Source organism: Branchiostoma lanceolatum, chromosome 4 (assembly GCF_035083965.1).
Source record: "Branchiostoma lanceolatum isolate klBraLanc5 chromosome 4, klBraLanc5.hap2, whole genome shotgun sequence".
Lineage (NCBI taxonomy): Eukaryota > Metazoa > Chordata > Leptocardii > Amphioxiformes > Branchiostomatidae > Branchiostoma > Branchiostoma lanceolatum.
Genome location: NC_089725.1, coordinates 14,013,919 through 14,028,156, shown reverse-complemented (window position 1 = coordinate 14,028,156; position 14,238 = coordinate 14,013,919). Strand labels below are relative to the sequence as shown.

The 14,238-nt window shown below is 40.0% G+C and overlaps 1 protein-coding gene across 5 annotated transcripts in view; it reads right to left on the bottom strand.

Moving 5' to 3' along the window:
* LOC136432749 (mucin-17-like) overlaps nucleotides 1-14,238 on the bottom strand; it is a 94,628-nt gene that overhangs the window by 65,355 nt on the left and 15,035 nt on the right. For all 5 annotated transcript variants that reach the window (XR_010755570.1, XM_066424224.1, XM_066424221.1 and 2 more), the window contains exons 4-5: nucleotides 1,069-1,185; nucleotides 781-813 (exon numbers count right to left, since the gene is read on the bottom strand). Coding sequence is in view for 4 of the 5 variants with exons in the window: in XM_066424224.1 (XP_066280321.1) it covers nucleotides 781-813; nucleotides 1,069-1,185 (150 nt within the window). In the remaining variant the exon portion in view is untranslated. The remainder of the gene's footprint in view (nucleotides 1-780; nucleotides 814-1,068; nucleotides 1,186-14,238) is intronic.

Genomic DNA, 14,238 nt, shown 5'->3' with positions numbered 1-14,238 from the left:
GACCAAGAACCCTCATGGCTCATGCACTATTTCCCACCAAGGTTAAGAAAGATCCCCAATAGCTTTGGGTTAACTTAGTTTTGACGTCATGTGTTTTAAGCACAGCCCTTGCAAAATATACTTTCTCCTGTCAGATTGCCAACCAAAAGCAAAGTTTAAGGAAGTCCAGTTCTTCAGCAATGGTCAGGTTGCCCTCAAAAGGTCAAACAAACATGAGATTGATGTTTGAACAACTCTAAGTGTTTTATATCTATTCTACCTAACCTTAAACATACTATATGAGGGAGGGTGTTAATGGAAACAATCTTTGTGACTGCTTTGCTTGCTATTGATGTAATTTGTCCATAAAACAAATTTAGAAGGATGTCTAATAAAACTATGTTGACAGAGTTCAGACGGGGACATGTATACCAAGCCCTTTAAACATGCAAGATGAGACTCCAAAATAGCCCCCGCATGTTTATCTCTGCCATTGACTTGTTTGCACTACAGAAAAGTGAAAGGTCTGGTTACTCAGCCACCAACACATTCATTCAGGCATGAAAGGGATTTCTCTTTTTGCAGAAATGCTTTGCCAACATGGCGACACAGAAATCTTGCTACACTTGCCTTTCAACCTGTGTACCGATGGTGAGAAGTTTTCACCTCCTCACAATGGCCCACACAAAAACATCAACAGGTTCACAACAGATTGATTTTCAATGGGCTTTTGATGGGTGTAAATGCAATGCTAACGGTGGGCCGTTCTCACAGAGATTGTATAATGCAGCAAGCACTTACCTCGCTTATCCTTGGTATAAGACCCTGTCTGTCCTGTAAAACAACATTCAAAACAACAGGGTTCAATACAGGTGATCACTTTAGACTTTTCACATGTGACATAAAAATACCATAAAAAGAAATGGTTACCACCTTGTTAAAATGCACTACACTGAGATTTTGGACAGAATTATAAACTTTTAATCAAGACCAATATGAAAAACACTTTTCACTGTGAAATCAGAGACTAACAAACAGATGTACATGTAACTGATATGCATTTGATACTTTTAAGGCCCAGATACTTACAGCGTCTCCCATCATGGTGAAAGTTTTGCCTGTTCCTGTTTGTCCATAGGCAAACACACAGGCATTGTAGCCTTCAAATGCTGATGCCAGTACATCTGTGCCCAGGTCTTGGAAGATCTGCATAAACAAATAAAACAACATGCTCAAATCACAGCTTAAATAAACATTTTCTGCTAGAGTATACAAGGTACTTAATCAGATGATTTTAGATGGCTATTCTTTTAAGAATCTAACACAAAATGTATAAATTTTAAGGTCTTTGTTGTGAACTTTTGATCATTTGTGGCATCAAAAGTCAGTGATCTCTTCAACTATGCAACAATACATTTTTATTTACCCTGTATGTTGATACCATTCACTAATCAATACAACTTGTACAACATACAATACAGCACTTTCAGTTAGCTGCAACTCTAGACAACAAAAATAACACGGTTCTAAAATAAGATTACAGGTGGCCGTGCATATATGCCTCAATGATATCATTTTCACCTCAATTGGTATTTGTTTATTCACAATGACTTTATTACCACATATTAGAAGTCGTTCTTAAGTTGTATGTTAAGATAGAAGGCAATGACTCCTCTTTCCAGTTAAGGTGTATCTTGTTTCAAGCCGCCGAGTAAATGAGCAAGCCAGAAAGCCCCCCCAACAACAACAAAAGGGACAGAAAAAAGGCTGGCAGGTTAGAGTACATAAATAAGAGAGCCATGGTGGGGAGGGGCATTGGTGAGAAATAGCCCGGATCTGGCCAGAATGCTCTTAAGAGCAGACGTCTTTGAACAGACAGTCACGGGATGCTTCACCTGTCAAGTGCGCAGGCTAATTAATGCATGAGGGGACACCAGGTAGCGCTACGTGCCATACATGTCTTCTATTGTCCCCCTCTGCTGGCCAAACACTTCCATCCTCCCACCCTTCTCGCTCAACTCACAGCACAGGTGTATCGCAAACACACACGCTTGACTGATTGGAAAATATACCGGTTGTATAGACTTTGGGCACTTTCATTGTTGCTTGGAAAATTCAATACAACAATTTAGCACATGGGGACTGTTACATCCTGCAAGTCTTCACTTTCTTAAAGTCAGTTTGAAGAAAGAAGATCCGGTTGACTGGATAACTTTACCTGGTTGTGGTGTTAACTCCATTATCTCTATAGGGGGCAGTGCTGTATTCAGAGTTGTCTTGTACAGAGTCAGATAATGTTACCTTTGGTTAGCAGGAACAATGCCGACAGACAGAAGTGTCACTGGACTTCAAGGCCTGGCCTTGAATTGACACTACTATTGCAGTTGAGACTCAAGATATTCAACTAACGCGATGAGTAGCACAAAGAATGTCGCCTGTCCTTCAATATGGACACATGCCAATTTGTCATGCTATCTAAGACTTGATTTAAACTTCATCATACATGTACATTCAGTTGGGTGATTCTCTCCTTGACCATGCATTTATCCAACCATTCCTTGGGGAAAACATTCTGAAGAAAAACTCCAGTTGTGCCTACTGTCATAACACCCAAGTCTGAGTACAATTTCTCATCTAAAACGTTCAGTAAACGTTCAGCTTGAAATGTCACAAATATCATCTTTTGTTTGCGTTCTATCACAGGATAGAAAACATCTAGCTTCTGGGAAACCAGCATTTCTTATTTAGCTTGTTTTTCTTACCCTCTACAAAGGTCTCTTGCAACAAAAGACATCAAGTTGTAGGAGACTATTCTACTACGTAACATATTTCTCAGCCTATAGAACAACTAATACTACCATCAGAGGAAATACATGTACGTCACAACAAATATGGTGGGTGGGCTTGTGACAAAGGCAAGGGTGAAGGTCTGCTGTTTGTAACAACAGGAATTGTTGCTTTTACAAATACCAAACCGCAGAATAACTCAGGGGGTAATGCACTCAAGTTAAGCAAGGTGAGTTAACAGGTGGTCTAAAAGAAAGGGGTAACAGGTGGTTGAAAAAGACATGATTAAGCAAGTGCAAAAGGTCACAGACTTGTTTTATTATAGTTGCATAAGAACAAAGCTGTCTGGTACTTAAACAAAAGGTACCACTATATTAGGAACACCTTTAGAAAAAGTTTATGACGTATATAGTTGAAACCGGCAAAATGTGATACAACAAGAAAGACTACCGACATATGTAGTTACTACAGGTATGGTAGGGTGACCTGTGCAACTATTCTAAGAGTTTTGTTTTGTTAACAACTGGATAACTTTTAGAAGGGTAGCAGGACTTCTGAGAAATGCCTTATGAATACAACAGTTCAAAACAGGAAAGACCCTCATGTTCCTCAATATTCAATGGTCCACCTGTCTACAAAATCTAATACAGTAACTGTGGGTAAAGCAACACTAAAATCTGTTTTCCAAAACCAAAACAAGACAGTAACTTTTTAAGTATTCACTGTTAGCTGTTACCACACGGTTTGCTATTGCCATTCTTCTGCATTACAGTGACTGGCGGCTGGCCGTGGCGATGAAGAAACAGTCCAAAAAACTACAATGTCAAGTTCAGAAACATTCCTTGCTTCAGTCTGCATAGCACTTCATACATGACTTTCTTTGCACGACAAACAACATTCGGTGTTGACAGAAAATTCCTCCCGACCTCACACAGGCTGGAAAGGTCGGCGTAATGGTCTGGAAAACGGCACACAATTCGGAGACAAGCCCTGTTGAAACCTTACACAATGCATTGTGGGACAGATGGGAAATTTACAGGCCTAGTGGCCAGAGTATCACGGCTCACTGTGGTGAACATAAATGTGAAAGGTGGCCGGGTGGCTTGGGTAAAAAGGTTGGAGATTACATGCCTGGCAGCAGGCCGCTTTGAGAACATGATCTGTTCTAACCCCTAACAATTCTCTGGGTGGAAATACTGTGGCTGCAATGGATCAGACAACATATGGTCTCTCCAGGAAAGAAAGAATAATCTGCCATTTTACTACAGTGATACAAACATGAGATACGTGTACTTCAGAAGTTCAGTCTGCTATGGTAGCCGTCTGGCATAAAATTTGTATTGGTTATGGGATTAGTCAACAAGGAGAAGATTACTCTATCAACATTGTTTCAGTAAGTGAAAATTGTTTTTGGCACCTTTTTCATTGAAAAATTTGAATTGACAAAAAAAAAATATTATCAAGCAGTTCTAAATCCACAAGCTAAAGGGGCTATTAAATACACAGTAGGCACAAGGTACTCATAGAATCTGCATGTATATCAACTCATGTCAATACAGTTATAGAATGTCATAAATTACAAGCCAGACTTGCATTGTTTACTCCAAATGTCTGTCCCTACATTAGGTATGTAGTATCTAGTATGTGCGCAGTATTGGCCCTCTTCCAGGCTGGTGACACCTGTTCTGTTATGTAAATCAAATTACACAGTAGCAACATTTATCAGTCGACATCGAGTGATAAGCACACAAACATTCACATGTACCCTTATTGGATCAGTCTACCTATGATGAACTTGAGATTATTGCATATGCCAGGCAAGCAAGACACTACAAACGTACTAGCAGTTCAACAATGCCCACTGGTTAACTGTACTGTATGAAATTTTTCACTACCATCTTCAGATACAATACGGTATACCGACTTGAAAGTGGCCAAACATCAGAGAGTATGCACATTGTAGTCAGTAAACACATTTCACATATTCAATCAATTATCAAAGCTGAGACTTTACGGTGGCTCAGGATTCAAGCAGCAGACAAAAGAAGTAGCTAGTGTTTCTTATTTACTCAAACACTATGGTTAGGACTGTTTGATTTCTTGTTCCCCTCCATCAGCTTGTCTATCTCCACTATCAATCAGACTGTTTCCCTGTGACCTGCTGGGGGTACTACATGCTGTATCCTAGCAAACCCGCCCACCCCCAGTCCTGCCAGCTGATCACATGTAGAGATGCTGACAGACAGTCTGATAAGGTGAGACAATGCAGACATTCCTCATCTGACACCTGTTCCCCTGAACATCAATAATACTCTACAATTTATAACTGGACCATTTCACAGTAAATAGCAACATTGTTGCAATAGAAAATGCAAACTTTAAGGATCATAACCTTCGGCCTACTAAGGTAGCCGTTTGGCACCAAATTTGCATTGGTGATGCGGATAGACAGCAGGGAGAAGGTTAATTTACATATTATTATAATTACATATATCTTTATATAACCAAATGCATGTGATGGACTGTACATTGATTTTTTTCATCTACAAAATGTATGGATATGAAGAAAGGTATTGATGTTTTAAATTGCTTGATCATATTATCAAAGAATGAGTTTCAAATTTACCCTTTTAGCTTTAAAACAATTGGCATATTTTCTATCATATCATATCAAATCTGCCTATGATGTTTAAGTTTTCATTTAAATCATGGAATTCGTTTCCAATTTACTGTTTATGCAAAATAGGATGTGGCATATTTTGTTTATCATATCAAGTCTGCCTACTCTATATTAGGACTCTTCATTCAAGCAAGGCCTTCATGGTCTAATGATGAGACTTGTGTGTACCTGTGACAGGTAGGACATGGTGCATGGCATGTATGTTTGAGCTCCTACAGTCATGCCATCACTTAGGTAACATACATCCCCCACGACATTCATCCCCTCCCACTGTCCATACACAAACTCTAAACTTTCTTCACAGGTTTACCTGGCAAACACAAAGACTCTAAGAAGCTTGTGGGTATTCTCGACAGACGCAGAATACATCTTAAGAACTTGCAAGACATTCCAGCATTAACACCCTGACAATAGTGTTTTCTTGCCTTAAAGACTTGGATAGAGAGTCAAAACAACTCCTCATGAAAAGAGGCTCAGAGTTTTATAAAATCCTGCATGTAAAGTACATATAAGCTTACAAGTATTTAAACTTTATTGTGCCACATGTACATGATCGGGCCCGTGGAATGCGGCCAAAAAAACAGCGATTTCGACACTTTTACGGTCCCTGAAGGGAAAAAACGTTACATATACAATAGATATATGATTTTCAAAACGAATCCATGGTAAAACTACTTATGAAATATGGGGGAAAAGGTCATTTTTGTGGAGATAACCCTCTAAACTAAACCATCAAGTTTCGCCTAAACAATGCGGTGCTATTTGAGTCGGCGAAGGCTGGCTGCATAGGGGGCAATAAAAAAAAACAAAAAAAATTCCTAAAAAATCAGCATTTGAAAATATGAGAAAGAAAAAACATGATATCCTTACTATCACCATTATGTACATTTCTGAGAAATACCATTGATTTTTACCCAAGCTCTAGCCTGGAAATTCGATTTTTCTAAAAATGGGCGTGGCCCAATAACTATTGATGACGTCATCGTGAAGTCATAAAAATTTGCATAAATTACCGTCTTGCAACAAGGTACTATATAACAAAAGCTCAAAGTCCATAGTTAACTGCAACATATAGTTTGATATACCCTTTGAATTCCTCAGCCGGGGTTTAGGCGTACCTTAACAATGTGTAATATAACATGACAAACCATATGTAGAGGGAAGCTATTCCAATGGAACAAAAGAGATGACATGTACCAGTACAAGGATGCCTTGTGGTATGAAAATACCAGTGCGTCAAATCTTACAGTAAATGTTTGCATACACCTGTGTGAACACGACTCTGACTTGATCTGACAGGGGTAACCTGGAAGGTAAACAGGTTGACACAGAGTAAACACTTCAAACAGGTCGGGAAACTTTCCACTTAACCTTGGACCCAGGTTGAAGTAGCCACGCAGTCTACAAGACGGGCCACACATTTGATTTATCTTGCAGGCTAATTTGGGGATGCCCATACCCCAAAAATGATGTAAGTCAACAAAGGGAAAGACCCTCTTACTGGGATTACACTAGTATAAAGTTTGCTTCCCAACATTCTACAGGAACCACTTCCAAGTAGAGGAGCTAGAACCCAGTTTCTGCCAACTACCCTTAAAAACAGGATTCTTGAAATTTTGGCAAAAGACCAATGCCAGAACCTGAAGATAACATTCTTGCAGAGAATGCCATTTTGGTCAAAACTCGAAAATATGAGCCTTCATAATTAGGACCTAAGTACTGTTTACATCCTATGCAATCAACCAAGACCCCATCTCCTAAGCTGTGTCCAGACAAGGAATTCTTATGGTTCACCATGAGTCTCTGACACCTGAGTCCTATGCACAAACTTTGCTCTATTTCCCCCACATGTTCCATGCTACTTCTTCCATGACGGCCCCATTTTTGTTTGTCTCCTGAGCTGACTGAACTAAGTCAAACTTCTCAGGAATTCCTGACTTCCACAGTTGAAGCAGGTATGCGGGAATGCAGCTCAGTTCTTACAACAGATCTTCAACGTACATGTATCAGTTTTTTACATGATGTAACTCAGTTTTCTAATGGCTGTGAAAATCTAGACATGTCTCACAGTCACAGGGATTCTAATACAAGTTAGTTTACAGTTAGTTAGTTCAATTAGAAAAGTTGAATATCCCCTTTTTCTCATGGATTATCTGTTCATCACCTTGTTTTTCTCTCTCCCTCATTGAATTTCATGGATGCTTATCTTACAAAGCACCTGCTGAAAAGCCTCCACTTAGATCACCAGTGTCATCTCTGTCAGACTCTTTCAGTTGCACAGAAGCAAGGCATGGGGAAGGTGTATCCTGGTGGCGCCCATTGTTATTCCAAGAATTCCTTGTTTCTGAAGTACCTTAACGTAAACAAGTGGTGACTCCTTACAGCTTTGGCCATATAAAGATTCAGCAGGTGTAGCAGGCTGGAATCTACCCCTGGCCAAAATATACCTACAGGTACATTCTCGCCAAGGGTAGATTCTGGCCTGCTACACTGGTATTATGATTTAACTTGAGGAACATAGAATCCTCATCTCTTTAGAAGCATTTCAAACTGTTATTTATCAAAGCAAGAAGCCTAATGAGTTAAGATTGTTCTATAAGACAGCCAGGTGTTACAGAAGGTCTTTCAGATGTATACTAATGCTTGTATCCTTGAGACTTGAGTATATAGCAATGCAAGAAGCTTGCATGCAGACCGAGCCAAGTTGGCCATGTCTCTTGGCCATTGTGACTTGCAAGTAGCACCTCAAGTTGTTGCTCTGCTCCTGACCTGTTTATTTTGCTTGTCATGCATCATTCTGCAGAGACAAGAGAAGACACCAAGGCTGCTCACTTGAAATCCAATCTGGCTGAACGTCTCACATACCTTGTTATCCTGTGACTGTGTTTGACTTTTAAAGATAGTCAAAGATAGGTGGGTGCAGGGCATTGTCTTAATTGCAGTATTTCAGCTTGGTCAAGCTGTTTGCTGTTTTTCCTGTCGACAAAGCTGCTTTCTGGTGTCTTAGTATATGGCACAACATTGACATGTACAGCATGACATGTATTTTGCAAATAAGTAATCTTTGTAGAGATTAATTACCTTCGCCAAGAAGGTTATGCAGAGGGTAGCGTTTGTCTGGATGTCTGGATGTAAAAGACCAGAATAACTAAAGAACGCCTGGATGGATTGTCTTGATATTTCGGTAGGTCTATGTTGGTAGGTCTTGGTGAGACCTGAAAATGATTAGATTTTGGGCCCCCTAGTTTCAGTTGCTACTCTCAACACCTACATTCAGATGTTCAACAATACGTGTAACACTGCCACTAAGAGTTCAATGTCTTCCATGACATATTTACGTTGAAGAACAGATATGGTTGCCAGCCAAGACATACCAGATTTTACCTTGATCCTGGCACAGAATAAAGGTTCTTAGTTACACCTTTCCCTGCAAAATTGCCAAGCTGTTTCCAATTCTGAGTTGGCAAGGGGGCAAATATGAAGCATACTGTTCAGTGTGAATTACATTTACATGTATATCTGCAGTGCTTCGAGTTACACACGAGGAAGTTCAAGTGTAACACTTACAAACTTACACCAAGATAAAGAAATATGCTTGAACAGAACACTTGAAGCCCTTCTCTGAACACACCAAACCCATTATGGGGTGAAAACATACATATACTGGCCCTTAGTTCAACTTGAGTTAAAACCATGTACAAGAAGACTCAGGTTCTAAGTGGGTTTCAGTTTCTTGCTGCTATCGACTAGAAGTTCCTCACTTTTTTCAATGAAATTGGTAGACACTGACAACTTCTGATTCAATTGATAAGTTTGCTGACAAATAACTTTGTCTGATGCTTAACGTACATGTCTACAGTGTTAAGCACATCTGAGTATAGCTGTAAGAGCTTGACTTTTTTTACTCAGCAAAAGACGAAAGTCCTATAGGTAGTCAGTGGTATTGGCTGTCTAGGGTTGTGCACTCTAGTCCTGGATGTGTGAAACTTTAGGCTTGTTGTCCAGCTTGTGTTGCAAGGACTTTGCTGGTGGCACCAGTGGACAAATAATGCACCAAATGGCAAGACGCTGTTAACATGCTATCGCACCTTAATCAAATCTGCTGGGCAAACTTTGGTACCATGTCGGTCCACGTGAGAACCTCTCTCTATTTACTCTGGACTATTGGGTTTCCCGCCTTTTTCACAGGGCAGGTGTAGCTCACTTTGTCCTACCTAAGATTTCTATTCCGTGCCAAAACGTCTCTGTTCTAACAACCTGACCTTGCTGCTCTTAAGTTTCATCCTGTTGGAATCAAGTACTTTGTTGCAGTCCTTGGCAAAGATTTATACCAAATCCTTTACATTCTAAACGAATACTAGTATATGGGACAACAACAAGGACACCTGTGGAGTCTTATCAAGCTCCCTACATACACATCTAAGTATTCAACCTTTCATTCTTTTCTTGTTCGAGCAGGAACAGACATCAGATTGATTGTAACAATGTATTTGATGCATGTTTGTATGCCCTTTATACAGCTGACAAGAAAAGGAACAATCAAAATGGATGATTCAACTTTCAATGTAAGAAACCCAACTCTATTACAAACCCCCAAGGCCACAATAGAGTTTATAGAGGTCTGAATCTGTGTGAAGGATTTCCTTGATACACAACTCTTCCACTGCACACCTGTAGCTGAGGGATTCTGTTGTTCCCAGATTATTACTAAACTCCTTATCCGTCATATACTGACAGCTACTAAGAGCCTTAGGACTCTTCAATGCAAAGAATACAAAGGATCAAGGCAGGTGATGACAGAGGCCTAATAAAAAACCACAGAACAAAGGTGAAGTGAATAAGAGTCTCCTGCAAGGGTCTCCTGTTACACGTCTTGTGAATTCCAAGGATACGGGTCCTAATGACCTCTTCTTGTACCTGTAGCTGCGGGAGCGTGCGGAGACTAGGGTTACCTGCCAGGTATGCACGCTACACCAGGTAGTCAGCAAGTCTGGGGAGGTATCACTTACTTAATGCTTTCATCTTGACAATGTCTTGTAAGATTTCATGTACAGTCAAGTATGTGCCCTCGATTCTTGACTATTTTCGTAAGCAGTTTCAAAGCATTCCTTGTCCTTGCAATTGATTGGATTACAATACAATGACCAAACTTTCGCCTTCTTCACAAAACTAAGAGTAATCATTTATAAGTTTTAAAAACAACTTGCAAATAGGTAACACTAGTAGTGCACTACAATGTAAGTAGGGATAGCTACATTGAAGAACTGATGCTCATTGTTTTCAGATCAGATATTTTATCTTCTTTTCTTAACACCTCCAACCTTTAATTTGCACAAACTTCATGTGACAGGAAATGACATGGCAGAGGGTCTCCAAATGCAGTTCCACCAGACTGTACATGCATGTGCTAACATACACATCCTCCTCTTGCTGACTGGCAAAAACAAGTAAAATAGACCCCATCAGCTCCTCCAGGCTAGGATGAAGCCAGGTAGCAGCAATTACCCCAGGTAACACAAGGAGCGGTGCTGAGATCACTTACAGGGTCTCCATGTAGTGTTTATCTAGGCCTTTATGCCACTGCCAATCACTGCCATTAGTGGAGATCCCACTGCTGGGGTGAGTAAACACTGAAACCTGAGGTTGGCTCCACGGCCCTGTTACCTGTGTTACCTGTGGGTACAGCATCAGCAGGTGTGACAACTACTTATCTCTGCAGTTTGGTCTACCTGGGCTTCAAACCCTGTCCTTGGCCAGGGGCCAGGATTGGGACTACCTGAAACAGGCCCCCTGCACTGTCACAACCCACACACTCTTGTCATCACCAGTACAATAAATACAATGTAACATACACCTAGACCAATGTACATGACTTATACTAGCAGGTGGGCACAACTGTCATGGGTTAGGAAATTAATGTAGAAGCTTATCCACGCAACTGCAGACTACTTTGTTCATTTGAAAAGAACAACCGGATTGTGTTACATCTCAACATAGAGGAGGTCATGAGAAATAAGCTCACTTCAATATGACCTTTCAAGCTACATGATCCTAAAAGAAACTTTACACATGTTCATTTTGTACTCTCTTTAGTTAACAATCTTACTTCTAATGGTTTAAACTGGTGAAAACTGAAGATATTGTAAAACTACAATAGTCATGGTCAGACTATATACATGTAACGATCACCTTCTTCTATACACCTGGTCATCAGTCAAAGAGACTAAAAGCTTGCCATATCTTTTGAAACATGGTCTGTTGGAGCTTATCCCGACTATTCAAAAACCTATCGACAGACATTTATGGTGTTATCAGACCCATACAACAAGAAAATCAAGCCGAAATTGGGACAACTAATGCACAACCGTAAATAGAAAAGGACCACAGTAAGAGAGGTCATTGAGATCTGGCAAAAGGTTGGGTCAGGCAATTGTCACTGTGTTTAGGACTCCCTTTATGCCTTTGACTGAAGTTGACCTCTGTGAAAAGTAACTCCCGGATAAATAGTAACCTGTTCCTTAAGAGTGGAGTACAATTCTACTTTCTCTTACCGAGCTACTGAAGGGCAAGGATGGTAGAAGGACAGGTGGTGGATCATTAGTAGATAGAGTATAGATGATCAAAGAAGATGCAACAGGTGGTTGCCTACTAACATGCAGGTGCAATTAGAAGCACACTCTGGGTACAGCTGCCATGTTTGGGCAGAGATAGTGATCTTGATAGCTCTGATTATTAGCTAGAGAGATTGCAATCACAATATTAGATGAATAACCCCTGTAATTGATATGCTTGGATCTATTAGCTGCATTAGATTACTGGCTTTATTCCACAAGAAGCGGTGTTGATGGTTCCGCCTTGTAGGCTTTGATGAAAACTACAACACAGTGAAGTAAGTTTCTTTTCTCACCTAGAGCAACTTTAACCTTTAGTAGCTGGTTGTAAGATTTTGAGTTAGAAAGAAAGAATGTGTCTTGGAGGTGTCAACTTGGTCAGCACTAAGACGAGCAAATTTACAGAAGGGTTAGAACTGACACCTACACGGACAAACACACTTTACACCCAAGCATTCTATCCACCATGTAACGCAAACCCAACCCAAAACAGCGTTCATTTACCTCCCTTTCACGGCCTCTTTGATCTACACATACTCCATGTTGAATCAATTTTCATCAGATGATCAACGTGCAGAAGTCATTAAAGCAATAGACTCAGTTATACATATGCAACATCAATTAGTCTTACTTTCATTAAACTGGGTTAGAAAAATAGTCGGATGCATCTGAAATTAATAGTTGGTGATTTGTACACTTTCAACGATAGTCGAATTCTATAACAATTATAAGATTTATTCATTTGATAGTGTTTCATGATGTATTTCCAAAAGTTAAATCATTAGTAGAGGCCTTTTAAATTTTTTGACATTGGAAATCAAGAAGCTGCAAGTACAATGGAGTGAGATCTCTAAGGTGCATCAAGAATCATTTAAGGAAATGTTGGAACACTGAAGACATTTTACAAAATATCAAATATTGAATTTGTTAAAGCAATATTTATTTGCCACTGATGGGGGCAGTGATAGGGGGGAAATGGGGACAGGACTGTTTGCTTGTGTGTTGAAGCATGCGAGGGACAAGTGGGATAAAAGCTAGCAAGTGGACAAAAGAGGGCTGAAGGGTCATCAACCTCTACTGACCACTGGACAGACATAAATGGTCTGAACAACAAAGGTTTGCCTAAAGTAGGGCTAACTGAACAGAAGGGATGCAAGCTTCAGAGTTGAAGTTATCATTCTGAAACTTCCCCTTTTGCATCACATGGCAACATCCTTATTCCTTATCAAGGGATCAGTAATGATAGAACATGATATTTGACTTCTGAGAGTCAAACATCACACATGCAACTATATTAATGCTGTCGAGGTATGAAAATGAAAAGCAGTGTCTGTATATTCCAACATACAGTCCAGGTATTTCAAATATGCCTAATAAGAAAGCTGAGACCAACCGAAAGTTGCAATATACCAGGTGTGTCCTGTAACAGGTCCAATCAAGTAGTGCAGACAAAATTTGATTGGCATATACTCCAGATTTCACTATTGAAAGTTAACGGCTGCTTTTACTTTTCGAAAGGAATGAAAGCTTATCATTAAGTTGGAAAGGTTAAAGATTATGTAGGGTCTTCTTATGATGGTAAGGGGAGGCAAGAAGCCAGTTTGACTATAAACAATATACCCATATTCTGTCATACCATATATGCCTTACAGTTTTACTAGAGTATAAAATGGTAAGGGTGCCCATTTCACTTTTTATCTCAAACTCATGATCTTGTGGGGTTATGTGTGTATAGAACAGCCTTGACACTCTATGTAAAGCTGGACAATCAGTACCTGAGTAAGATATCTATATTGACAAGGGACCAGCATAGTCCAATGAGACCTGTTGATAGACTGTCCAGTGGGGGAAAGAAGGTTAGCTAATGGAACCTCTTCAACCTAGAAATGGGGTCACTGTGAAACTTGGGTCCCCTCCTCATGTGTCACCTCCTACAGACTCATCAATAACCGCCTGTCATCGGTCCACCCACGTTTGGTAACTGCCATCTCCCAGGTATAATCCATGGGTCTCAATAACTTTTGAACCCTACCATCCTCCACTGCAAGAACACAAAGACAATCTTAAAAGCATCATTTCAGGCTCTGGAGAGTTGAAATCTATCAGACACGAAAATCTGAAGGGTACAGCATTGTTGGAGTAAAGAGAGAGGTTTTCGATGAGAGGTATAATTGATAATCT